Source organism: Centroberyx gerrardi, chromosome 1, assembly GCF_048128805.1.
Source record: "Centroberyx gerrardi isolate f3 chromosome 1, fCenGer3.hap1.cur.20231027, whole genome shotgun sequence".
NCBI lineage: Eukaryota > Metazoa > Chordata > Actinopteri > Beryciformes > Berycidae > Centroberyx > Centroberyx gerrardi.
Genome location: NC_135997.1, coordinates 4,104,717 through 4,132,238, shown reverse-complemented (window position 1 = coordinate 4,132,238; position 27,522 = coordinate 4,104,717). Strand labels below are relative to the sequence as shown.

Below are 27,522 nucleotides of genomic sequence, written 5' to 3'. Positions count from 1 at the left end.
ACAGACAGACGGACGGACAGACAGTTTTCCTCATTCTATAGTAGGATTTCTGTCACAAAAGTGTTTGTGCTGCTACTCGAGTCGTAGCTCATAGCTAGATAACCTAGCTAATCGGTGTGTGTGTGTTTATGATGCTTGTTTGTGTGTGTGTGTGTGTGTGTGTGTGGGGGGGGGGGGGGGGGGGGGGCACGGAGGAGTGACTGGCCGTGTCTTAGCCCCCCCTCCCAGCCCTGCCCATGTTCATACTTTTTTCACGTTCTAGAGGCATTTTTGGAATTTCCAGGGGAGAGGCACTTAAGCCAAAACTCTGGGGTTTAGTTACTCTTTAAAACCACGCAAGGTAAAAACAACATCCCTCTCATTGGCAGTGACATATTTCCGACAGGGAAAACAGAAGCATGCATCCCACAGAACAGAGTACTTCAGCCGCACAGACACACTATCACACGGTAAAGAAAAACCAAGAAAAAGCAACAGAAGGTGCAGAAAATGGCAATTATAAATATATATATATATATATATAAAATACTTCAGACTTAAACAATATACTTCAATTTCCACCGTGAAAGAGATCACTGGCCACGGTCAGAGCTCAAATGAGCTGCAGCTGTGCTTCTCCTTTTATAGTGTCCTGCTTGGGCTTTAGGCTCCTCCCAACCTACATGATATTTCTCTAGGACTTAATTTTATAACTCCTGAACGGTAAGTGATACAGACTTGAAACCAACTCCTAGGGTGGGATTTCCCTATGCGCTGAACACGCTGGTTTTTGTCCCGTGTCGCTACGACCTTCTGTTCCCGAGATATCAAAAATGTTGAAACCGTGAAATATTCGAAACTTTTTTTGAATGGGAGTCTATGGCAACTATATCAAAGTAAGACACTAGGGGTGACAAACTTGGCACACATGGGCAGTGGGAAGAGACGATCACACACACCAAATTTGGTGGCTGTACCACCTTCCGTTCCCGAGATATAAAAAAAAGTTGTAACTTTTTACAATCTTCGAAACTTTTTTGAATGGGAGTCTATGGCAGCTATATCAAAGTAAGACACTACGGGCACCAAACTTTGCACACATGGGCAGTGGGAAGAGACGATCACACACACCAAATCTGGTGGCTGTACCACTTACGGTTCGGGAGTTATGAGAAAGTGTCTCTGTTAAAAATTACGTATCCGTTCAAAAAATAGGTTAAAATTCATAACTCCTGAACAGTAAGTGATAGCGACTTGAAACCAACTCCTTGGGGGGAGGGGGGGGACCAAGACCCCGAACACGCTGGTCTTGGTCCTGAACGGCTACGACCTTCCGTTCCGGAGATATAAAAATGTTGACACTTCGTGAAATTTTCTAAACTTTTTTGAATGGGAGTCCATGGCAGCTATATCAAAGGAAGACACTAGGGGCGCCAAACTTGGCACTTTTAATAGGTCAGATCGTGGTGTTGAGTGCAATATTGTAAGCCTCATCAATGCACTCAGAGGAGTAGCCCCTGGCCAAGAAGCGTCGTTTCATATCAATAGCACTCTCAATGAAGTCCTCAGTAGAATGGCAAATACATCTAAGCCTATAGAATTGCTGATTCATGATGAAAAGATTCAGAATTTTTAAAATTTCACTAAGTGTCAAGGGCAAAATCGTTCCCCCAGAAAGTGTTTAGGAGCACGTTTCAGGCCATTTGGAGTGGATTGGTCCCAATTTCTAGTGTTGTAAGTCGCTTTGGATAAAGTAAATGAATGGAATGTAACGTAGGTCAAACTATGAGCTTTCGCTAGCAGCACAGCATTCACGAACTGAGAGAATGGGTCAACTTTCTAGAAAAGTCACTGTAATTATATCTTTAAAAAGGTAGTAGTATGGTATCTGTTAGTGTATGGAACAATAGTAATCATCGATTGGTGGGGAACTATTCTCTGCTGCTGGGGGGGGGACTTTGGGTAGGGGTCTGGCAGACACAGATCATTCTCCTCAGTCTGTCCTTCTCCCTTCATCGAATAAATTTGAGTTGATGCAAATGCACTGCTGACGGAAATTCGCTAGTAGCTAAATCTGGTGCAAAGCATCTCCTCTCTCTGAGGGCGACTATGGAGGCGGGCTGTAGGCTGCCCACCCAATCAGAAGTTAGAAACGGTACTGGTATTTTCTGTGTTATTTTTCCATTGGCTGAATGAGAGGGACTGACTGAAGGAAAATCTGAGAAAGATGGGAATTGAGCTAATTAATTTGCAGAATCTGTAAGGGGTAAGGGGTGGGCACACTAATTAGCAACACAGCACTTTAAACAGGATTAACTACAAAAACAGTTCCTGGAGAAACTGTGGGCAGCTGGAAGAATACAGTAATACAAGTTAAGCAGGTCACTTAGTTAGACAGGTCTGTTAGACAGCTTATTTAGACAGACAATTAGTATCTGAAGTAGTTTAAGTAGGCTAGTTGAAATAGTATGTGTAGTAGTTGTAGCAGCAGCAGTATTAGCAGAAATAGCACTAATAATAGCAGTAGCAGTAGTAGCACAGGTGGCAGCGTTAGGGGCAATAGCACAAGTAATAGTAAATGTAGAAGTAAGTAGTAGTTGTAGCACTTTTAGCAGCAGTAGTAGTAGTAGTAGTAGTAGTAGTAGTAGTAGTCACAGTTAGTAGGACGTGTAGGTAATATACAGTGGTTGCTAGAGCCCAGTAGGTGGCGGTAATGCACCTTTCAGTTGAATGTCAACACCTCAAAACTAAGGAAGAAGAAGAACTTTACAGAGCCCGCGTCCTCGCTGCAATCGCCCCTCAGCTCGCAAAAGGTATGACACTTTAATCGTAACTACCTCATTTTAATAACAATGTCGTATCTTGTCAGCTACTATCATGTTGGAGACTTGTGGTTTTAAGGTGAATCTTTCGTCAAGTTTTCGTTTCAAGACGTCACCAGCTTCTAGTTTAGCTTCAGTGTTGGCCAAACTATCTTCTGTCAGTCAGCTGGTAGCAGCCTAGCTTAGCGAGAAGCCCAGTGTTTACACATCGATAAAGTTAGTGAAGGCAAATATTGGAGGCAAAGACGTGAACCTGCTATTCATTGTATATTGTAGCTAACGTTACTCAGCTTACCGTGGCTTTTCTGTGTGCAGGTGGAATAGGAGGAATGGCTGATAGTTTTGAGCTTTCCATTTTGGCAGCAACTTTGTTGAGTTTAGCGCCTTCATGTGTTTCAAGTCTCTCGGATAACGTGGTCAGTTTTGAGATTTGAAAATAACTGACTAGTTTATTACCGAGGATGAAACCTTCTTTGTGGACCAAACCCTAATTTAACTCATTAAATTTGGCATGGACAGTTATTGGATTTCGATTCAAGAATCAATAAGAATCAACGCCAATGAATGAGAATCCCCTTTATGTAAAAGGCTTTAGGCTTTTGTTGTGATGAGGTGACAGTCACACATAATAGTCAGTAGGAGGGGTAAGTCTCTAAAGGTTAGATCTCTAATGGAAAAAGGCCCAGATTTACTGAAACGTTTAGTTGGGTACAAACACCTTTACAGTGTTCAAAGTCAGCACTAAGACTTGTGATAGGTGCAAGTCAGTTTGCTTGACCAGTCAGGAGTTATGTCTTTGGTTTTGCACCCATGAAAGGCTTCAATAAATCAGGGCCTAGGTCTCCAGTTTTTGTCCTGTGACCCCAAACCAGTGGTCACTGTATTGAATTTAATGGAAAATGGAGACATAGTTACAGTGTTGGGCAATACACCATGTTTATTGCTTGCAGTCAGTCCAGTTTGTTGAGTAGTGTCTTTGTTATTTTATTAAGTTGGCACATTTTCTGGTTGCGCAGGTACTCCCATAATCTATTGCATATTGTTCAGTAAAAATAAATTGAAACAAAACAAACTTTTTTATTCACCAGCCACAGTGGCCAGCGGTTTCAAATGTCGCTTGTACTATTTTACCAGCCAAATGTAGTCTTATTTAAAAAGAACCTTAAAATGTTGGTTAGTTACCTGTCAGTGTGTCTGGCAGAGAAACGTACCAGCATTATTTAGACAAACTTATCAAGCATTTGGCTGGTGGGTAGAGTTCATGTTCAGTCCTGAAAATGTGTTGGTTCTTGATATCTGTCAGTGCATAAAGTTGAGAACTTGAAAATCACATTTCTACTTTTAATTAACATTACCACAGACCTGCTGTAGCTTCCCAGACTACTGTTCACAACTGATTAGGCTAGTTGATAACTTAACCGTTTTCAACCTGGATCTTAATCTTTAATTTTTTTCCATCATACTGATCAATTCTGACCAAAATCTCGTCATAGAGCTACTTAATATCTTGTTTGCCTGGGTGTGGCTTTCCAATACATTCCTAATGGGCCAGAGGACTCTCCAGAAACCAACCCCAAAAGCATGTCTTTTACAACATATTGGCACTCACTCTGTAATGAGACATGTATATATTTATGATGGAAAGAAAAAAGATGGGGAAAACAGTTGTGCTTTAACTACGCATGATGGTTGCAGTTGCTGTTCCCTCTCCTCTCCAGAAGCCCTCCGCGCCATGCTCGATCCGATGGAAAGCGGCCTGTTTGACATTCCTGACTACGAACACATAGAAGATGAAACCTTCCCTCCCCTCCCACCACCTCACTCCCCGGGCCAGGGGGGAGGAGAAGAGGCCGACCCTTTTGCAAACGGTGAGGAGGATGCTGAGAATGAATTGCGTGTGTTAAACGGTTACAATACAGTGTCTCCTCTCTGCAGACTGTGTTATTGGCCTGTAGAAGGGTGTGTGTCTGGTGTCTGTCTGGTGTTAATTGTGAACAAAATGATGCTGACAGCTGCCTGTATTATCTGGTTTTGCTGATGCAGGCGAGGAAGATGGGGAGCAGTCCAAGCTGGCTGATGTTCCCGCTGCTAAAAGGAAAGGAGTGAAGAGACCACAACCCAAGCTGGACTCTCAGAGGTACTTGGACCGTCTTTATATCATTGTAGAGAACACATCGTAGAGAACACATCGATGCAGCTAAAAAAGTACATTGTGCTATTTACTACTGTGAGTACATGGTATCTGCAGTAGAAGGTTGAGCCACTCCTAACAGTGATTTTAGGGATGTACTTTTACATTAATGATTAGTTCATGGTCACAGTTACAGCTCAAACATTAAACATTTAACACTGAGAGAGTCTTTTCTTTCCAGGCTAATCTCAGAAAGAGGACTTCCAGCTCTGCGCACACTGTTTGATAATGTGCGTTTTAAAGGCAAAGGGCACGAGGTAAGAGCTGACAACAGATCTCTGAGCGCAGTCAACAGAAACGGGCAACTTTTGAGTAGTTGGTTATTGTAGTTATTCTGAATGTCATGAAAATATGGCCGTCTCCGTGTCTGTGTCTGTCCAATCAGGCCGAGGACCTGCGGCTCCTGATGCAGAAGATGGAGAACTGGGCCCACAGATTGTACCCCAAACTGCAGTTTGATGATTTCATTGACAAAATTGAGAAGCTAGGTGCCAAAAAAGAAGTCCAGGTGAGACGAAGATGGGTTTCTCTTTGTACACTTCTTGTCAATATTCAGCATGTCGGATTTCTAACAGTGCAGTGTTTGAAATTCTTTGCCTTTCCAACCTCAGACTTGTCTCAAGCGAATACGACTGGACATGCCACTGACGCATGAGGATTTCATCGGCAAAGATGGTAAGAGATAAAAACATGCTACTGCTAGTAATATCCACTGTATCAAAAATCAAAAGCAAAATACTTACTCTAGTCTTGGTCTTGGTCCTAGTCGAGTCTGTGCAAATCCTATCCAGTTAAATTTTCATGTTTCTACGGGAGTACAGGTTGATTTCATAAGATGTTTAATTCATCCAAACCAGAGCAAGTTTGTTTAAAATATATTTCGCAATCAAAATTGTCTGAAACGCAAAGTACACAATCTAGGTAAGGTTCTGAAATTAACACCTGCCAAATGCTGGTAAAATTTGACTATGCGGTGAAATCGGAGTGCCACCCACCACCCTGGCTGGTAATTTCTTATTCTATTTCTATTCTTTGGTTATACACAGTCTTTGGTCTTCTCTCCGACTGCGAGCCAAGCAAATCAATGGCTCTGTATCAAAGAGGCTGTTGATTGGCTGACAAACCGGTAGCGTCTAAAATTCTTTTTCTCTCCTGTCTTGATGATTAACTAGTCTAACATTAGTTGAAACTTAATGTTATTCCCATGTGACGACACATAGCAGGTGTAAGGCCAAAGTAAAAAAATAAAGGCTAGGATAAAAAGAAAAAGATCCATTGTATGAGTGAGTAAACTAAAACTCAACAAATCTGCTCTTGTCTCTATATTGAATGCTTCACACAGTACCTGATTCTAGACACAAAATAGCATCGAAAACAGGTGTATAATTATTTTGTTGAGTGAGAAGTATTCTTGTCAGGTAGTTTTTAATTTACTAGCTCTTGGAAAGTGAGCCAAAAGGTTAATTTCAGACATTTAATCTAGATGAGGAAGAGGCGGCTCCTGAGGCGCACATCTTCGGAGACCCAGACCCGTTTGGCGGAGGCGGTTTCCCTGAAGTCCCCGAACGTCCGGTCCACTCCACCCCGGCTCCACCCGCCCCCTCCATGACCGAGGAGCAGAGGAAACGCATGGAGCTGAACAGACAGATGGCTCTTGAGAGGAGGCTGGCCCGCAAGCAGCAGCAGACGACAGGTTAGAAACACACTGTTCGTTCTGCTCCTCCCATAGTGATCAGGATGTACAAGATGAGGTTCTGCAAGAGCACACAGCTGTGTTCAAGACCTTTTGTACATCAGAAAGGAAGGAAATCTGTTAAAGAAATGGGATGACAATTGGCACACAATAAAAAAAACCCACCAAAAACAAGTAAACGGGTCGTCCCAAATGATGCAGGCCCCCCTTGGACCAATCAACAAGATGCATCATCCTTCCAAGTTCGGGCCAATGGTGTAGCAGTTATGGCCTTTTACAGTTTGCTTCTTCTTTAATTATAGCGCCCCCATCAGGACAATCAGTGTAATTTGTTAAACACCAGAACATCATCCCTCCAAGTTTCATCAAAATTGGACCAGTGGTGTCTGAGATATCACCTTTCAGTTAAAATCATTTTTTACCTCCTTATCATTTGTAAGGGTAGCTGGATTTGTATTGCTTTTTTTGTGTCAATTGGACTCAAAGTTTAAGAGTTAAGGCATTTCAGAGCTGTAACTTTGACCTGTAACTATAGTACCCCCATCAGGCCAATCAGTGTAATAGTTTTAAACGCTAGAACCCAGTGTCAAAATACGTCATTTAACTATTTAAAGCTTGCAAATATCAGTACATGTTCTTTAATCAAAACAAGCTTCACTACTTGTACAACGCATAACTTGTTTTGCTAATGCCATTGTGCACATCCCCCCCCCCCCCCCCTTCTAGATCCATCAGACTCACAGCCTGTCTCCTCCTCCCTATCAGCGGACCAGCCCTCTACCAGCTCCTCCTCACACCCCCTCTGCCCGTCCAAAGACCAGGAGGAGGATGAGGAGGATTTAGATCAGGAACGAGGCAGCAGTGCGGACCAACCCAGTCAGGTTCCACTCAAAGACTCTGTGCGTTCCCCGGACTCACCTCCGTGTGAGAAAGGAGAGACCAGCCTCGGCTCTGTGCCTCCACTCAGCAACGTCTGCGAGGATAGCGAGTAATGCACATGTGCAGTACACACACACACTTTCGGCAGCAGCGGTCGACTCCTTTGAGTTGAAGAAGCTTTTCGACAGTGAACCGTATTCGTATGTGGACTGCTTTTTCGTAGTCTTCAAAAAGCCAAACCAACTTCTTGCTCAAATTTAAGGTTTTCTATTCTCTTCCTTCCATGGCAGCTAGTTTGTGGGTGAAGATGAAAACCTGTTTCATGGTGTTTTATAGCTGAAACAATTTATAATAATTAAGGAATAGATCTCCCTGCCTTTTCTGTTGTGGTGTTTTGGTACGCACGTGGCTTTAGACTTTAGCTACCAGTCGACGAGTACGGGAAGTGGAGTTTTTGTCATGTCCCTCAGGTTGAAGGAGTGTTTGAAAATTGAGTCATTTACTTCAAGGGCCCTCAGTGAAGAGACACACAATGTGATCGTCCAATTCACTACTGTTACCTGGACCTTGTTCAAATTTCTGTCTCAAGTGTATTTCCATTCAGTATTTGTTTTTTTGATAAACTCTTTTTAGCCACCAAATGAAACTGTCTATAAAGAAAAGTCTTTAATAAAATAATCCAAACATTTTCCTTGTATGTGTTGGAGATTGTGATCAGTATCCTCAGTAATATAAAGTAAAGTTCTTCAGTCCTTGGGCTCAGGTTCGGCCTCAAAGGAAATGTTGAAGATTCAAGACTGTAAGGTGTTAAGAGGGTCTGATAGCAAGTTTCATATTGACAGGAGTCCATTTTTGCTTTCAAAAAGTTCCTACATGTACACACCAAGGTTTTTAGTGATTGTGTAAACGCAGTGTCATAAGTCCTCATTTGATAGGCCACAAACTTTATTTATTGACTGTTACTTGTACCTAGAACATGTTCACCAAATAGGGCATTAAGTATCAGTTGGCATCATGTGGCACCACAGGTGGTTCAAATGAGCATGTTTGCCAAAGTTTATGATGATTAAACAAAAATGTAGTTATAACCAGATTTATTTAAATCCAAGCCCACTTGCAAGTTCATTGGGAAATTGGCAAAAACAATGTTAATCTGATTTGGGCAGGTTTAATATTTTTGTATTTTAGTCAGCAAATGCTATACCTACCCTTCTAACAAAATTAGGGATTGGTATTCAGTCATACAGTTTCAATTGCAAACAAAACAACTGCAATGTAGATCATATTGTACATATTCATGCACCATATTACCAAGCATGTTACAAAAATATATTTTGTTAAAATTATACCATAATGTCATCAGTGCTTCATCTCATTTAATACCTCAGTGTCTACACTATCCTTTGATCAATTCGTTTCATCAATAAGACTTTATTTCTTTTGGAGATCATCATCTGGTCACAGCATGAATGGACTAGATGAACTAATTCCATTATCACCTCACCTTTATCCTTCAGTTCTTCTTTGACCATTTTCATAATAACCAAAGTCTCGGTCCTAATCCTTGGACCGGCTGCAAGAATATGTTCAGAGTGTGGAAGAGAATCACTCTCCTCTCCAGTAATGTCACTGATGTGAGCGTGTGCTTCAGTAAAGCTTCACACTCACCTGCTCCAGTGTAGTTACTCTGTGGCCAACAGTATCAGACCGTTTGTCCTGGGCCGATCCCAGGAGTCAGTATGTTTGGGTGTAGCAGGGCCATGCTGAAAAAGAGCATGCTAACTAAAGGGTACAGATGATGATAATATTGTAAACTTGCCACCATGATTTTAAAAACGTTGCTGTAGTATTTTAAAAGGATTGGGCTTCTGTACAGGACTGCTCTAATACAAGTTAATGTGCTTGATTCTTCATGGATATTTACTGATATTTCCATGGGATTTTCACGGCAGTATCCATGACACACAAAGACCGGACAGGCTTTGCAGAAGGAGTGTCCTTTACTTGATCTAACCCCCAACCCATCTTGGATCCGCTCTACGCTGATGTAGCACAGACCTGCGCAGCCATCCCCAGGCCGCTCCCCCCGCAGGAGGAGAGGTCCATCAAGGCCAGCTCTCTAACTTCCTCCAGGAGCGAGTACAGATTGGGACTTTTGCTCTGGCGAAACTCCCTCTCCTCTCTGGAGAGTTTGGGGCCGCGGGCCGCCTTCTCCTGGGCCTGCTGGGACGCCTCCTCGGCCAGCCGCACCACCTCCTGGACCAGCTGGCAGCGGCCCTGCTGCTGGGGGGGGCGGGGCTCGGCACTCTGGTGTGGCTTGTTGCTGATCACATCCAGGTGGAGGCCGTCTGAGTGGCAGCGTGACGGCTGGACAGAAATACGAACCTGTGGAGAGCAGAGGACTCCACTGTCATGCAATACGCCTCCATATTAGCACTGAAATTAATAAGACCAGAAACATCAAAATATTTTCATCCTAAGTAAACAAAGTTTTCTGACACAGGTAATCGACCCCTTTCTATTACTTCCACTTTGTCATAGTAGGGTATAGATATAGTGTGTTGTCACTGACATATCTTTCTGTTTCTGTTGTCAGATGACTGTACGACTACAAAAAAAGTGATTTTATCAAGGGTCACAAAATGCTAACTGGCTAACCAAGGCTAACAGTAATTTCTGGCCTGTTAGCATATTGTGACCCTTGATCAAATCACTTTTTTATAGTGGTGCAGTGGTCTGACAACATGAAACAGAAAGATACAGTATGTCAATGACAACACCTGTATTGTGTTATACACCATGTGGAAACACAAAATAAGTGATCACAGAGTCGGAGGCTTCTTAACATTACTGGCAATGATGAGAACCGATCGGAAGTACGTCAGCCATGTTTGTGAAAAGGGTCTGTTGCATGTTGCTGATAAAATAAAACTTCCTGTTGACATGAATGATCATGTCCATGTGTCCAGAGTGAAGTGTGTGACTCACGGTGATGTGGTCGAACAGGCTGAAGGTGGAGGTGCCGGAGCTGCAGCTGGTGCTGATGTGGTCCAGGTATCTCTGGATGGAGCCGCTCTGCCACTCACAGCTGCCGTCCTGTCCCACATTCAGCACCTGGCCCTCCCGGTTCCTCATGTACACCGCCCCCTTCAGGCCGTACCTGGGGGCGACACAGGGGCGGTCAGTATTGTTAACATGTGATGCTGTACTGCACCATCATCTATAACAGTGGTTCTGTTGCAGGAGTAAGAGAGCAGAATTTTTTATTTTTCCTTTTTCAGGCCATTTCACCTGATTTGATTTTTGGAAGGAACGTAAAGGCTGTAAACGTTCATTATTTCTCAAACATTATGCATTTATCACAAAGAACTGCAATAGACCACAGGTCAAAGTTTTCAAATTCTTACTGCGGGACAAAGACCAACACGCCGTTGGCCCGGATGCCGTAGATGACGGCGTCAGCCACGCAGCGCTGGTCTGTCTGAGGGTCTTTTTCTTTAAAGTAGAGGCACTGAAACAACTCAGTGGACAACCGCTGGGCCTGCTGGGCCGCCTGCAAAGATCACACAGAGGTTAGAGGTTAAAGGTTAGAGCACACTGAGACTGCACCAGGGTTGCATTCAGATCCACATTACCATGTTGTGTTCCCTTGATGTCTTCCCTTCACTGAGCCTCCTAGTGAACAAATGTCTGATGTACAAGTAAACCCTTCTGGTTCTCAGCAAGGGAAGAAAGGCGAGGGATCAGCACAAGTCAGAACTCAACAGCCCTCACTACTTTACATAGGAAGGAAGTCCTATACATTTACTCTCAGAAACAAAATAAAAAAAAGCTTTACTCTCATGTTTGAAACCAAATAAAACTGCAGGTAAAATAGTTTAGTCTGTTTAACCTGCTCACATTTGAATGGTGCAGTATTATGAAAAACTGAAACACAGAAACTAAACCAAAGAGGAAGTTGCCAAATCATCTTATATTTATAGGATATACTCTATTAGTTTAATTAGTTAGAATTTGGACCAAGTGTTTTCCCTGGTCATAAATTGTTGTGATAAACTGACCATTTTATCTAATAAGAGGTGAATCACACAGCCTACAGTACTAACCCTGTTCTTGTTGTTGATATGCTGAGCCATTTCTTCCAGTTCTTTGTTACTGGCTGACGCTTTGCTAGGTCCCGCCCCCTTTTCCAGGTTGATGGCCGCGGTAAGAAGGCGGTGAACCACCATATCGGCGTAACGACGGATAGGTGAGGTGAAGTGTGTGTAGCGGTCCAGAGCCAGACCTGACAGAGAGAGACGGACATCAGCACAGTGCTTCCTCTACAAATCTGGATCATACTCCTCCCTACACATTAGCAATTCAATCTGAGAAAAACATCAAGAGAGATACATGAGATAATTACTTCTTTACAAGGCAGTTTCACTTTTTTCAAGAATTCTCAGGTGACAACATCTTGACAGTTTACCAAACCCAGATCCTTCAATTACACTAAAAATCTAGGATACATGTAAATGCAATTCCACTGAATAATATGATAACAGATGATGAGGATAGTCTGGTGTACCGTAGTGGTAGTACTGGTCTTGGGCGCAGGCCCCGGTGGAGAAGTAGAGAGCGTTGGACATGGCCTGGGTGGCCATTACTCTGAGCAGCCTGTTCACCAGCGGGTCCTGAGGGTCCACTGCCCGGTCCAGAGATTCAGCTAAAGCCTTGTTGGACCTGGTGCAACAGAGTAACACTGTTCAAACACATGCTTCTCTGAATTACACTTTTACCAAGTGTGTGTGCTGACAACTACAACTCTGTCAAAGGTTGACAGATCGTGATGCAGAGACTCAGCAAAGCTGCAAAAACTGAGATTGTTTGACAAACAGAGAGAAACAAGGTATTTCAGCTGGTAATGCAACAGAGTGTAATAGCAATTGCCTCTGAGAGCATCTCCCTGTTAGAGTGTTCAGAGTGTGACACAGAGTGAAGAATAGGTGCAGCAGTGTTTTAATATTTACTAGCCTAGTCTCTAATAGACACTAAAGTCGCTAATAGAGACTAGTAGTAATAGCCAAATGGCACTGACTGAGCAGAGTCAATAGCAGGATAAAGTGGAGTGAAGCAAATACAAGCAACAGCAAAACAACAGCAGCCCAATGGGTGATAACTTTTTGTAAGCTGTCCTTGACTCTACAGCAACAAATATAACTCAGATCATGACATACCACATGCAAGTCATATAATTTATTAACTCTACCGACTGTGTTTTATCTTTCCTTTGTCACATCTTAACCTGCCGTGAAAAATCTTAAACTGCTGTGAAGTTAGTTTGGTATACTGATATTCAGTTTTTGCAAGCGACCCATCAACCTACTGATCCATCCATCTCCCAATAAAAATGGAGAATGTCAAACTTATCTATTTATAATTATTGTAGGATGTAGAATAGGCTACAACCTATTACTTAATTTTGTAGTTTTTAAACTACAGCAGTAAAATAGCTTCCCAGTGTTTATGCTCTCTGCCACTGTGGTTCATATTCCCTGTGTAGCTCCTCATCGTCCGCACCTGGCTCTACTGCGATTAACTTTGTGTTTACTGTGATGGATTATTTAGCTTGGGCAATTTTCAGATCTGTGGAAGTCGTTTTTCAGACTGTACAAAAATTAATGGCAGCAAATGGCTTCTTCTTAAGGGAGGAAAACAAGCCCAATATCTCCAACTATGCTGACTGTGTACAAACACCACCAAGAATAATGTAAAGAGGGGAACCTACATAAGTGGCACAAACTTAAATAAAAACCGGTAATCCTTTAATACATTAAATGCCAACCTCGTCAGTTAGGTAACTCCTCTACCTAGGCCAGTTTGAGACCTTTGTTCAATCGGCCTGCATGCGTACCGTGGGAGACGATAAGAGATTAGAAAAACACACAATATGATGCATTTCCTTGGTTGCCATACAGAGAACTGATAAACCCCTGCCAGCTGCTGCCGGTCACCTGGTATCGATGCTGAAGCCCCGGGCCTTGGCGCTGTCCACCAGCTGGCAGAAGAACTCCTGGCGTGGTGGCGGGTGGTGGCGCAGCAGCGCCTGCTGGGGGAAGCTCTCCTGGATCTTGCGCGCCACCCAGTGGTTGGCGTAAATCATGCACTCGGCCACCGTCTCGTGGACCTCCAGGGGCTGCCGGGGGACCAGGGCCGTGATGTTCCTCTCCTCATCCAGCTGGGCGCGCACCTAACGAGGGACGGCAATACAGTCGGATTCAGTCAGCTTTTTAAAATAATTCCTCACCAGAATTATGTAATGTTCCCTCAAAAGTAGCAAGTGTTTTTAACTGCATCTAAACTGGTCTAAATTGAGCTTTCCAACTGATAATTGCAGGGCATGAAAATCTGATGGTAAACTGGAGAAAGTGTGTTACATGACAGTCAGTGGGATTGACCTGTGTCGTTTGCACAGAGGTGATATTTGGAGCGCCTGACTGAATTATATAATTTAGGCAAAGGATGAAGGGAACTGGATGCAAATTGGAACCTTGCGGGCTGCTTTGCCAATAATGAGTCAGTCATTATGAAATTGTAATCCGTGATCTGTGGCTGGCAATAATGGTACATGGTTTTAAATCCAAATAGATGACATAATTTGTGATAACTCAGGAATTATCACATGTATGACAACCTGTTGTTTATGAACGGATACACACTGTCTGGTCGAACATGATTAATGGCGGTTATAAAGCTGAAATCTTTCACCACGGCTGCTTCATCATAAATAAAAATCTATCTGCATTTCTGTTTTAGTTGATGTCTTTACAGACCAGGAGGAAACAACCCTACCTCCACCCCCTCCAGCTCCAGCGCTCCCCCTCGGTCCCTCTGTGCCCGGAGGTGCCTGGCGATGTGTGTCAGCATCTCCAGAGCCTGGGTGAGCTGGGCTAGCTTAGCGTCCTTCTCCTCAGCGCCGAGCTGGGCCAGCTCCAGTACCTCGGCCTCCTCTCCATTGAGCAGAGCCTGGGCCAGCTCATAGTGGAGCTGGTAGGAGGAGCGGATGAGGGTGCGGCCGTACCACACCTTGTTGACAGCCAGGGTGCAAGCATCCAGCTCCCACAGCACACTCATGGCGTACCTGGGATTAAGATAAGGTAAAATAGGATTGCACTTTATTGATCCCCTGTGCAATAAATAAACTCCTGTGCAAGACTGGGTTCAAGATATAATATAATCCAGAAATTGATTGAATGCTTATGCACACAAACACACACACGTAGATAGCAAATTTAGATGCGTGCACAAATACATGCTAATTAACGCATGACGCCCTCCAGAACACATGCACACACCCACATACTGTAGAGACATGTGGAGTCCACTGACCTGTCGACTCCTCCCAGCAGAGAGCAAAGGTCGGCGCTGAGGACAGCAGGCAACATGTCGTACCTGCGGTCTGCCAGGTAGTAGGTAGTCGCCCTTAGAGGATAGAGAGACAGAATAATATGAAGAGAGAAAAGACAGTTTTAGCATCAAAGCAATGGCAAGAATGCAAGATTCCATGGAATAGCCAAGTTTTAACATGGAGTATTTGGAGAAACAAACACAATTTGGCGTCTTGAATAAAAGGAAACTGCTAAATCATAATAACAAAATGCCATGGCCAAAAATCAGCACAGCGTAACTGGATGTTATGCAAAGTTTGGTTCCATGGTTTGCTTTTGTCCATCTCATCTATATCATTTTCATCACCATGCTCCTGTCTTTATTCATCCACATGGCTTCTGTGACTGATGTATGCAAGTTGTAGATTGTCGCACATTGATGTTTTTGTTTTATTGATGTGATGTGATTTGTTTTATTGATGTGATGTACATGGCTGTGATGTTGTGTTTTAATTGGTGAGACCAAAGATGATTTTCCTGCTTTGGCTGGACAATAAAGGTCTATTCTATTCTATTCTATTCTTACCGGGCTCGTGCCTCCAAGTCGGTGAGTGAGCCCTCAGTGACAAAGTGTGTGACATCAGCGATGTGGACACCCAGCTCCAGCACCTCGCCGCCCGGCAGGCTGCGCACCGACAGCGTGTCGTCCACATCCTCGCAGCCCTGCGGGTCGATGCTGAACACCAGGTGGCTGCTCCTGAGGTCCCGCCGCACCGCCGCCTGGCCAGGGTCCACCCTCCACGGCTTCTCAGGGGAGTTCACCGGCATCTCTCTCAGCTGAATGTGGACAGACACAATCATGGATGCACACAGACACATGAGGTTACATTTGGGTTCAGAAGACACAATCAGATATTCTGTGCTGTGACTCCAGTCCAACTGGAGGCCACTGATTACAAAGAAAAAAGAACCAACATTTAGTGGAAAATATAAATTTGATTGGATGGATAATGTTAAATAATTCTATAAAGTCAGGAAGACAAATTAATAACCTTTTTATGGCATGTGTACAAGCTGAACTTATTTACAGCTCTTTTAATTTTGTTTCATTTGAAGAAGGTAAACCATTAAAAACACGAGCTGTGTAACTTAGAGAGGGAAACAAGTCACACAAGTACTCACCTCCCTGTTTCAACAAGGCCATTCCACAAGTTACAGTGCAAACTATTCAACCATTAATGCTTCCTTCTTAAGTAAATGTTTAATCTGGTATGCTTGAGAAGGATGGAGAATAAAAAGGATCTTAAAAGTCTCATGGCCTCTCTCTAATACTGGAGAGACACTGACTGTGTCCTTGAAGGCTTGAAAAATGTTCCTCTGGGTGGCAGTGTCGTCACACTATTCGGCCAAGTAGCCAAAATTAATGATATTTTGGAATTACAACAAACACAGTGCACACACATAATGTCTTTTTTTAAGAACAAAATACTCACAAGGGAGGAAATCTATGCTTTTTGTTTCTAAGTACTGTCATTCCCAGTATTTAGGATTTATGCGTGCCTTCCCCCAAGGAAGAAGTAAATCTAAATCACTCAAAATCACTCATGTCTATCTCATTTGTTTGTTTGTTTTTTTACACATTATCAGCATTATTCCTCTGTATCAACTTTATTATGTTCTGCCCACTCCAACCTGGCAATTTTGCTTTTGTAATCAATGGTTTCCAGTTGAGTCTTGTCTTCCAGCATGTACTTTAGTATTTCAGAAGGTGAAATAGTGAGGATGAACATCAGTTAGTTTCATAGAATTCAGAACGTATTTTTTTTCTTTTGTATGACTAAAATCAGAAGCTTCCCCACAGACCTGGGCCTCTGAGAAGGGCGGCACGTGGATGCAGTTCTCTATGAGGATGGTCTGCACCTCCGTCTCCAGCTCCCCGGCCCGACCCAGCACCCGCACACTGTGGCCGTTTGGGTAGAGCGATGTGCTTTCCCATGAGTCAAGGCGCACCACCACTCTGTGGTCCTGGGGGAGGAAGGTAGGGGGGGATTTTGAATTAGCCAACACCGCTCAGTGGTCACTGTGATTATTGAAATAAATACAAACTAGATCTTATGACCAGGGCTAGAGGATGCGATCACATTACTTCCATCCTGTTCACTCTTTATTGGGTTTTGGGCTTCTAGAGACTCATAAGGCATTACATGGTCCTGCTCACTGTTTCATTTTGGTGATTTTAAACCTCATGTGCCTCCTCGTATCTTCTGCCCTCCAGAAACTGTGCATCTTGCCAGACCTACGGAGACTCATAGTTGAACTCCCTTTCTCCCATCTTAATGTCCGGAGCCTGTATGTATGGATCAATCTCCCTGCCTGCACCATGTGAAGTGAATATTTACACATTAAAAAACTCTCTACAGAGGTTTTTCTTAGTTTTGTGTTGCAGTTACATTCTAGTCGAGATAAATGTCAACAATTTTACCTAGAAATTCCAAATCTGTTGTGCCACTTTATACAATTTTTTTGTCATGTTGATACAATAGACATTACACTACTTGTTTTATGTGGTTTTTGCCCTTCATCGATTAGATTATCTTTATAGTTCATTGGGCTTTTCTCCATATGCTTGATCCTAATATCAAAATGATTACCAAGCTTATATTATTTATACTTTAAGCTGTATTTTGATTTTAGGTCAGATATAATTATGCAGCTCAGAAAATGTATGATCCACTATGAGACATTGGCGCCACTGCATCATTGGCCTAATTGACAGTGACTCAACCTTAATGACAGTCCACCCAAATTATAAAATAACCAAGATATCAAGTAACAAGAGTTGCTTAACATGTTGGGAAATCTTAAATTAATCAGTTTCCTTCCAAGTAGGTAAGTGAGTGGCAGGAAGAGTAAGCAAGTGAGTGAATAAATCAGTAGCCAGAGGAAAGTGGACCGGACCTGCAGAGCATCGGCTTGCTGAGTGCTGATTCGGATCTTGGGGATTCGTTGGTCCCAGGGCATCACCAGGATCCGCTGGGAGTTCCTGCTCTGGGACTGAGTCTCCTCCCTGGGGGGAAAGGTCACCACATAGTCCCTCCAGTTCCTCTGCAGGATCCCCACAACACGGCCTGCAGGCAGGGAACTGCTTTAGTCCCAGGGCTAATAAATACTGTTGTCATCAGATACTAATATGAGAGCAACTGAGTAATAATATAGTCTAGTGTCATGTTCTGCCATCGCCACTGGAGGGGATTTTGTCCCTAAACATCTACCGTTTATATCTATAAAGGTATATTTTATTTGACTTTTGATCAATTAGATCTAGTTAGGCTCATTCTCTGTAAAGTCCTCTGAGACATGTTTGTGATAAAGGGCTATATAAATAAACAAACTTGAACTTCTACCAAAACAGTAGTATTCAGTAATGTTCATTCTGACATAACAGCATCAAAAATTGGCTTAATTAACAGTCTGGGACACAAATATTTTCAACCGCTGACAGTCTGTACATTCACCTCACTTATGAATCAGAAATCCAAATTACACAAGATTGCCAAAAAAAAAACCAACAAACCCCCCCCCCCCCCACAGAACTGACTCCACTGGCTCAATATTTGGGTCACTGCTTACTGTCCCACCTGTAGGCATGGGCTGGCTCTGGGGGTCCTCTCCAGTCTTTTCCTCCGCCTGTCCCTCAGCCAGCGCCGTGATCTTTCCTCTCCACTCACTCTTTGGCAGCAACTCCACTACAACCACGTCTCCATGCACGGCTCTGTTACGATTCTTACTACCGCACACCAACACGTCGCTGTTCAGAGCTGAGATGAGAGGAGACAAGGGGAGAGCAAGCCAGAAGGTGGGAGAAGAAAGAGAAACAACAAAGAAGAAAGAGGGAGAGAGAGAGAGATAGAGGAGGGGAAAGAGTGGGGGGTCTTGAAAGGAGAGTGGGTCAAAAAGACAGACAAACAGAAACGGCGAGTTAGAAAACCAAGAAGCCGTCACCAGAGCTGCGAAATTAGTTAGACTTAATAATGGTTTGCGGGGCGTGATAAATGGAACGGCCTAATCTGTCTGCGGTCAGTGGTCCTTAATCATCATGTCGTGCTGATCCCTGCTGTTTTGCACCTGTGTTCTTGTTAGTGGAACCCTCCATCCTGATGAAAGCCTCATACTGTGCCCGGTGCTTGTTGACGTTCAGAGTTCCCTGATAATGGAGAGAGAAAAATGCAATTTATTTTGATTATAGGGACGTTAACGGGCAGGTGAAGTTTCCCTGTCCCGTAGGAAAACTCTGGTCAAGGGAGGAGAATGAGTATCACTGTCCTGTCCCTTCAAAACTTCTTTTGGCAAGCCTTTGAGGAAGCCCTTTCCACTGGGGTGCCTTTAATCTGTCCCAGTGTTTTGGAGTTGCTCACGACTGGGCGAAAACTATGGTTGTACAGGACAGCTCCCAGGTTTTAATGTGTAACTGGATGCATCTCAGTAATGCTAAATTTCTTTCTTCTAACACCTCCATGACCTTAAAATGTACATATCCGACACTTCATTCATTTGTTGTGCCAATAGAAGAGACAAGCTTATCATGAGGTCATCATTAGTTGGAAGTCTAACCAATGATCCTCTAGTGCAGAAAGAAAGTGAAATTTTCCCCTCCCCTCCATCTCATCTATTCCATCTCTGGTTTTCCTCCCACTACTTACTAGGCATGTACAAGTAAAACCTGTTTCAATTGTGACTGATTTTAGAAGTCAGACAACGTATCTACATTAGTCTTTGCTCTTAAACTCAGTGACAAATGTCTTGTGGATTTCAAGTGTGTATTTTTTCCAACATTTCAAAAAGCCTGGTTTCTTCTCCAACTTCATAACCGGCTGTGCTTCCCTAAGGAGAGCCTCACTGGACACAAACCAGATAGGTGGATTCGTACCTGAATGTATCGTCCCGACTTGATACCGGCCTCCAGGACTTCGGCAGGAAGATGTTCGGCGTACTCTCTCTCTGTGCTCTCGCTCTCCTTCTCTTGTAGCGCCTGGGAAATGGAGCCGTACAGCTCATGGGCTGCCTGCAGCTCCGGCCAGAAGTTCTGCAAATAATCCTGGCCAAAACAGGGACACACAGGTGAAGAAATGTCAGAAGCAGATAACACAGGAAGTGGGATTATGGGTCATCCTGGGTTTACCTTTAAGGCCCTGACACACCAAACCGACGTCAAAGAACCAGCGGCGACGAAGGCTGACTGTTGCGTCGCCTCACGTCGCCTGCGTCTGGTCCAAAAAGTTGCACTTGAACACACCGCAAAGACTACAGCCGATGGCCAACTAGCACGTACGTTCTGCGCCTGCGTGAGGGGAAATAACCATATGTCTGATAAGAAGTTGCAAATGGCACTTGCGTTGTCAGCCCTTGGTCTTTTGGTTGTGGAAGAAGAAAGGAAGAGGCGGAGGCGAAAAATAAGGAGAAACCGCACTAAATGGGTGAAATCATGAATAACGTTACTCCAGCGACAGGCTCAAGGGGCTTTCCCGAACCTGTGTCGAGAGCTGGAGATAAATGAAACCTCTGCTCGGCTCTTTCCTGTTCAGTTCCACATGTTGAAGGAATTTATCAGTCCAATCATCCAGAGGCAAAACACGAACTACCAATCAGAGTGATCTCTCTCACCGACGGGCTCCGACGCCGATTCAACATGCTCAATCGGCCGAAAAGCCGCCGACAGGGTCCGACTAGTGCCGATGGTGCGGGACACACCGCAAAAACTAGGGACACCGACGCTTACCGACGGCCCGACGTTGGCCAACGGCCAACCGTCGGCCTGGTGTGTCAGGGCCTTTATAGCGAGGCAGTTAAGCAGGTACCTATGCAGAATTATGCTATAAAAGCAGGAAAGTCGTTTTACATGCAAGGTTCAAATTATAGGTAGATTTGAGTGGATTTAGCTTTCCTAGTTCCACTTCTGTGTTACTTTTTTTTTTTTTTTTATACTGTACTTCAAATCGATCATAATAAATTACAAAGCCTTAATTGTAAAATGCAAATTATTGTGGAAGCCACAGTGAAGTCCTCCATCATGCACCTGCCATCGTACTACAACAACCACTCTAGACAGTTCTTTCTTGAATGTTATATAATTGAAAATCATCTGTACATTGTAACACAATACTCAGTTCACTCAATTAACTTGCTGCTTGATCAATCCTAGTGCCTCCTCATTTCCAAATATTTCCTCTTGGGTGTTGAGTAACAGTGTTAGTGTGGTGGTGCAGCAAAACTGCAGTGAAAAGTAGAACCTGACCTCTGTGATAGATACATCTGTATGTATCTGTATCTATATCAATAAGGCTACATAATAAACCTACCTAACACTATATCAGTATTCAGTAATACCATTATAATAATAGTAATACATGTTATTTGTATAACGCTTTTCAAGATACTCAAAGACACTCTACATTAAATAGTATTTGCATAAAAACATTATCCTACACTACAGTCTCCCTCTGCTTCCTTGATCTCCCAGTATGTTTCGAGGTGTTACTGATAGCAGCTGCTGCATGTTTGCCCATCAGCTGTGTTCATTTACATGCCTACAGTATGGCTCTTTTTCAATATGTGTTCTTGTGCGTTCTTGTGTCCTCCATGATGCGTTTTATGTAATATCTAACTGCCGAAGCACGATTCCAAAACAAAAGAACGAACGGACAGAGGACGGATAAAGATCCTGGAAGTTTCCTTGCCAGTAGAGGATGAATCGGATGGAAACCAGTGGAAAGCCCCGAGATTCATTGAGAGAACAACGCATCACATCTGAACAGCGCTGTAGTCTACAGTACAGAGCTGGTTAACAGGTGGGAAAATTAACAGCTGTGCGTCTTAATTAATTATGGGCACGATGTGAAGCACACAGTCCATCTCAAACTGTAAGGAAGCTTCTCTGTTCACTTTCATGAGAAGATCGTTCTCTCCCAGACAACTTGAGAAGAACTTTCTCTACAAGGACACAACATCGACTTGGCAATCTTGGATTTGATAATCAGCTTATGTATCTCAGTGGTCATGTGACCACTGTGAACAGGTAGACTAGACAGATAAATTACTGCTCTCCTTTTAGAATAAATTAGTTGCAGGGTTGCAGAGTTTGTCAGGCTATGCTTTAATTTTCGGTGAATCATTATGGTTTCTCATCTGTTAAAATAACTCTCAGTGAGTCATTTTGCAGCCACTTCATCAAAACAGAGTAAACTTTTTTTCTGGTAAGTTTTTCCCTAACTACCTCAACAGTATATTAGTTGTCAAACAGCTCAATGCTGCGTTATGGATGGAGCACATACAAGGCATGGCAATGCAAGACAATTACGTATTAACCAATCATTATGCAATCCATGCTACTGTAGCATGAATAAGATTTAGGATTTAGGGGGTGAACAATTATGTAAGGTCAACTGGAGCTACACAAATTGTGACTAAATAGATTAATGATGTAAATTTATAGATGTTTTGCAATCTTTTGTACTTCCTTTGTAGAACTAAGCCTCTGGTAATACCCTTTTAATATGAAAATTCGCTCTAACATTCGTATATTTAGTAATTTAGTTTGTCTTCTGTAGTACACAAGCTCTGTGATATCTTGGTGGCTGTGCTTGCAAATATGCACTGCATGGGTTTGAATAAGGTAATGTTAGGCTGTTACATCCCTCTATTCACTCTGTGTTTTGTCACTGGAACTGTCACAAAAACTAATAATTAAATGCTTCTGGTGAAGGGAGAAAAAACAGTAGAGTAGATTTTTCTTATTATTGGTTTGCTTATTATTGGGTAAGAAAATATAGTAGGTCAATACGAGAGAAGAGAAGTGATGTAGGCCAGTGATTCTCAACCTTTTTCATATCAAGGACCCCTGATTTAGTCCATATTAGAGCCACGGACCCCCATTTGATGAGATTTCGTCTCTCGGACCCAAATCTGAGAATATTTTTATTGTCAGATATGATTTTGTCCAGAATTCCATGACTGTCTGTATTGTAGGTAGAGAGATAACAGAGAAACTATGATCAAAACAGTCATTCTTCTACATTCTCTAATTGTGTTAACTTCTTGTAAATGAAATAATGTTGAAGTTTAACACTTCATCAATTTGCTGGGGACCCCCTGGAACCCCCTCAAGGACCCCTGATGGTCCCCGGACCCCACGTTGAGAACCACTGATGTAGGCTACACTACCAGTCAAACGTATCAGTCAGTCAAAAAGACACACCTGACTGAATGTACAATGTTTTTCATTCTCACCATTTTGATCTAAAGGCTTCTGCTTAAATACTTGAAATGTGTTTCTTAGACAAATATAAATAGTGAAGTTGATCCTATGTATGAATTTCTTTCCAAAGCCTTTGCCTTTCCATCAAGGCAAAGGGCGGCTCCTTTAAAGAATCTAAAATATAAGATAGTTTTGATTTGTTTAACACTTTTTTGGTCACTGCATAATTCTATTTGTGTTATTTCACAGTTTTGATGTCTTTACTATTATTCTAAAATGTGGAAAATAGTAAAAATAAAGAAAACTGTGGCGTGTCCAGACTTTTGACTGGTAGTGTAGCTACAGAAAGACGCCCGGCGTGGTTGGAGCGGTCGAGTGTGAAATGTACCTGGATGGAGATGACGTACACTCCAGAGTTGAGGCTGCTGTACTGAGCCACCGCAGCCTGGTCCTCTGTGATCATCACTACAGGCTTCATACCTGCCAGGTGGTCATGGTACCACACTGCTGCGTAGTACACACACCTAAGGTACACACACACAAACAAAGGTAATTCACAATTTACAGTTCAAGGTACATATAGACAGCTTGCCTGTTAAAGCTCGGATATTTTGTATTCAATTAGTCTAGCGTATAAATTATGACTACCTACGCATAGATCTTAAAAAGGTAGGGCTGCAACTAAACGATTATTTTCATTGTCGATTAATCTGTCGATTATTTTCTCGATTAATCGATTAGTTGTTTGGTCTATAAAATGTCAGAAAATGGTGAAAAATGTCGATCAGTGTTTCCCAAAGCCCAAGATAACGTCCTCAAATGTCTTGTTTTGTCCACAACCCAAACATATTCAGTTTACTGTCATAGAGGAGTAAAGAAACCAGAAAATATTCACATTTAAGAAGCTGGAATCAGAGAATTTTGACTTATTTCTCTTAAAAAATTTATTATTCGATTAATCGATTATCAAAATAGTTGGTGATTAATTTAATAGTTGACAACTAATCGATTAATCATTGCAGCTCTATAAAAAGGTAAAACTAAGAAAAAAGGTTGAGTGATGTTGGGGGAGAATGAGCACTGACCTGGTCTGCCACTTGTCCTGGCTCTCTCCCTTCTCACGCGGACGGTAGGAATACTCCTGGAATTCATTGGCAAACAGCACACAGTCGTGACGGGGGTCTTTCAGCAGGCTGCGCAGACGGTTGTACTGCCTGTTCAGAAACACACACATCCATTAAAAGTAAAAATCCATCTTTACAGTGTTAGATGTCATCAATTTGTGATGTTCAATGCATTACGGGAGTTTTTTTGTGATGAAGAGTTGTAATTTACTTTTTTGGTGAACCCACTTTCCCTCAACCTGCATTGTCTACTTCTACTGCAGTTAGAAGTAGACTTTCCCTGAACCAGACTGCTTTTGACAACCCCTAGAGGCTAGTAACACTGGGGCGTCTCTCAAAACACAACCTGTCTTGTGGCTGCATTGCATAGGTGGAGAAACTGGTCTCTCTCCTCTTCTGCGATGGATTTCTTGCTGTATGATTGTTGAACGTCTCTTGGTGCAAAATGGCGGCTCCAGAAAGAAGCCCTCGCTCTTTGATTCTGAGGGACTGACACCAAAACCTGACGTTTACCGCTGATGTTTTAAATCGCTGAAACATTTTCTGCTATCAAACTCCATTGTAGCTGCTGGAAATATCTGGACATGTCATATTGTCTATGTTTGGCCAGTTATCCACAGGAATTAAAAAAAAACAATACACCAAACAACAAAATGGACCCAGAAATTAAAGGTACATTGCCAAAAGGTGTTTTTTACAGTGATAAAGTGTTTTAGGGTGGACTTTTTTCTGTTAATATATAAGATTATCATTTAATGCACAATATTTTGCCATAGATGGTAAAGATAGTTATAGGTAGATATAAAATGTTGGCTTCATAGAAAAGCCAAGGCTGTAAAGAAGACTTATAGTCTATAGTGGCCATCACACACACACACACCCGCACACACACACACACACACACACACACACACACACACCCACACCCTGACTCAGTGCTTCTTCCTGCGGGGGCCCAGTGAGTTGAAGTGAATGGAGCTCTGCAATTACTAACACAGTATGGCATCAGCATATGTCCTACCAGCCACATCTACCTAACATTATCAAAAGTGAAGCCTCATCAAATTAATGATGCAACATTTTAGAATGGCAGCATAAGCAGAAATAAAAAATAAACTGGAAGGCTACCGAAGGTCATGTGGGACTCCTTATTTACACTATTCATCAAGTTTGTCAAAAACACTCTTGTGAGGTATTTAAATTCACAGGCTGGATCTCGTTTAGCTTGATCAGCGTAGCTTTGATATAATGAGGTTGACCTCACTGCACTCTTCACCCACTTGTGCAGGTAAGTTTTTATTAAAGGTTAAATGCAAAAGAAGCTTTCAGAGAGAAAGGTCTTGGCCACAGGAGAATAGACACTGTTGCCTTTACGGTGCCTGTAGCCAACAGTTTTGTCTTTGTTGGTAGAAGTATGTTTGTTTGGCTGAAGGACTGTCTGTGGACCTCCTACACAGCAACAGACCTGGGTTAAACAGTATATTGTGTGACTGTCCAGCCTGTAGATGCTCCTGTACCTGCGTCCCTTGCTGTGCTGAACAGCCTGGCAGGCGGTCTGGGTGAAGACGACGCCCTGCAGCTCTCTGAACTCCAGGATCTCCAGGTAGTCGGCCGCCACCCCGACATCCGGCACCACATAGTGGGTCGCCTCTCCTGACAGCACCTTGCCACCTGATCAGGAAGCCAGGAACAGACTGTCAAGAGCGCTTTTAACTAGGGCTGGGCGATATGGTGGCAATCAATATCACGATATCGATATATATCATGATATGGCTCACGTGTGCAAAATCACATGTTAACTAATCAAATTAAACTTCATCCCATTGAACCGAATGGTAAGTCAGAGTTTTTACATAAAATGTGCTCGTTATCATCCATTTAGACAACAGAACTGTGTGTCACGATATCCCAAAATCACCATATCATGACAATATGATTCCACTGAAAGACAATAAACAATAATATTGAATATCGTCCAGCCCTAGTTTTGACTGCTACAAGGAACTGGATATGGGAGAGTGAATACACTGTGACAGAAGAGGAAAACTTGGTATTTATCCAAGTAACAAGTGTAGATACTCATTTGGATCCTGGTTTAAAGAGGATCTGAGTGGATATCGGCACATAATCTACTGTTTGGTCCAAGCATCATCATCTCCAATACATGAGTGACTGCAAATTCAAGTCAATATTATGTCATGTAAATCATTTACACGTTTAGAGTGTGTCTGTATGGTTCAATATCATGTCTTCTTAATCTGTCACTGCATGATATTCTGTTTCATTGCCTTTAATGGCTATTTAACTTCATGCCAGGGTACAGCAGTTTAACACTGGTACATTTACGTTACTGTAATGTTGATTAAATGTGTATTGTCGCTGTAAAAATAAGATATGAAATACAAATTACTATTCAATTTCATTTACAATGTCACCGAAAGTCAAAGTTACCCTTGTTAGAGAAGTAATATGTAACGTTAACTTAATTCCTCCGAGATTTACCGACACTTCAGTGTATTTCAGCAGTGTGTGCTATCGAATTTCAGTTGAACCTGCCTTTTTTGTTTTGTTTAATTCCGTGGTGCAGTTGCCATCGTATCTAACGTTACCGCTAACAACTAGCTAGTTTTCAGTAACCTCATCTTAACAGTTCTGCTTATTGTCATGCTCTTAGTTACACGGTAGATATTTCGCTAGGTAAGCAACAGTGAGTGACTGAATGGGTTTTCGGTCTTTGTTTTGAGGAGTTACCGTTGGGACAGTCCGCCTGACAGAGAGAGCTGTAGCAGGGAACTTGCTCTCTCAGATAATGTTCCCGGACAACACGAACCTTCCGCCCGCGGGAACTCTTCAGGTGTAAAATCTTCTCCGTCTTAATCATTTTCGGGACTTATAACCGAGCCATGTGGCTAGCTGTTGTTGTTTCCCTGTCTGGATTATGATAAAGCGGGAAGCGACAGTTGTAAACATGAATGTTGTTTCGCTCAACTTCAGGGAAGTGCGGTGCGCAACTGCCGGTGACGTCTCCTCTTGCTGCGTTCATGTACTGTCGGAAATTTCGCCACATGTATGTTAACGATCTTACAAAGTGGGAAAGAGGGAATTTTCTATGCCGATATCTAAGCTTTATTTAGACCAAATTACACCCAAGCTGAAAGCACTGCTACCATATAGAACTGAAATGGAGTATTAGCTGTTTGTGAATTTTGGCTTTTT

The 27,522-nt window shown here is 42.7% G+C and overlaps 2 protein-coding genes across 3 annotated transcripts; one reads left to right on the top strand and one right to left on the bottom strand.

Moving 5' to 3' along the window:
• Positions 1–2,762: 2,762 nt before the first annotated feature.
• tipin (timeless interacting protein) lies at positions 2,763–8,243 on the top strand. 2 transcript variants are annotated; one of them, XM_078283927.1, is made up of 8 exons: positions 2,763–2,792; positions 4,520–4,669; positions 4,845–4,938; positions 5,174–5,249; positions 5,378–5,500; positions 5,604–5,667; positions 6,476–6,685; positions 7,451–8,243. In XM_078283927.1, the coding sequence occupies exons 2-8, from the start codon at positions 4,534–4,536 to the stop codon at positions 7,675–7,677; spliced, it is 930 nt and encodes a 309-aa protein (XP_078140053.1). In that variant the 5' UTR covers positions 2,763–2,792; positions 4,520–4,533; the 3' UTR covers positions 7,678–8,243. The 2 variants fall into 2 exon arrangements, with proteins under 2 accessions (XP_078140053.1, XP_071779048.1); XM_071922947.2 differs by having other exon boundaries at positions 7,412–8,243.
• A 183-nt stretch (positions 8,244–8,426) lies between these two features.
• On the bottom strand, positions 8,427–27,284 carry dis3l (DIS3 like exosome 3'-5' exoribonuclease). Its single transcript, XM_071922945.2, has 18 exons — positions 27,058–27,284; positions 25,824–25,977; positions 24,268–24,396; positions 23,571–23,706; positions 19,859–20,026; positions 19,057–19,135; positions 18,570–18,749; positions 17,890–18,059; positions 16,795–16,956; positions 15,518–15,768; positions 14,933–15,025; positions 14,396–14,684; positions 13,558–13,793; positions 12,132–12,286; positions 11,671–11,849; positions 10,972–11,117; positions 10,553–10,724; positions 8,427–9,949 (listed from the first exon to the last, which is right to left on the bottom strand). Exons 1-18 carry the CDS (start codon positions 27,185–27,187, stop codon positions 9,602–9,604), a joined length of 3,177 nt encoding a protein of 1,058 aa, XP_071779046.2. The 5' UTR covers positions 27,188–27,284; the 3' UTR covers positions 8,427–9,601.
• Between the last annotated feature and the right edge of the window lie 238 nt (positions 27,285–27,522).

Excerpts from the sequence above, each read along its gene's own strand:
- tipin (XM_071922947.2), top strand. The coding sequence starts at position 4,534 with ATGCTCGATCCGATGGAAAGCGGCCTGTTTGACATTCCTGACTACGAA. Across the intron at positions 4,670-4,844 it reads GGCCGACCCTTTTGCAAACG|GCGAGGAAGATGGGGAGCAG; the intron begins GTGAGGAGGATG and ends TTGCTGATGCAG. Across the intron at positions 5,250-5,377 it reads TTAAAGGCAAAGGGCACGAG|GCCGAGGACCTGCGGCTCCT; the intron begins GTAAGAGCTGAC and ends CTGTCCAATCAG.
- dis3l (XM_071922945.2), bottom strand. The coding sequence starts at position 27,187 with ATGATTAAGACGGAGAAGATTTTACACCTGAAGAGTTCCCGCGGGCGG. Across the intron at positions 25,978-27,057 it reads TCAGGCGGACTGTCCCAACG|GTGGCAAGGTGCTGTCAGGA; the intron begins GTAACTCCTCAA and ends CTTCCTGATCAG. Across the intron at positions 19,136-19,858 it reads AGTCGGGACGATACATTCAG|GGAACTCTGAACGTCAACAA; the intron begins GTACGAATCCAC and ends CTCCATTATCAG.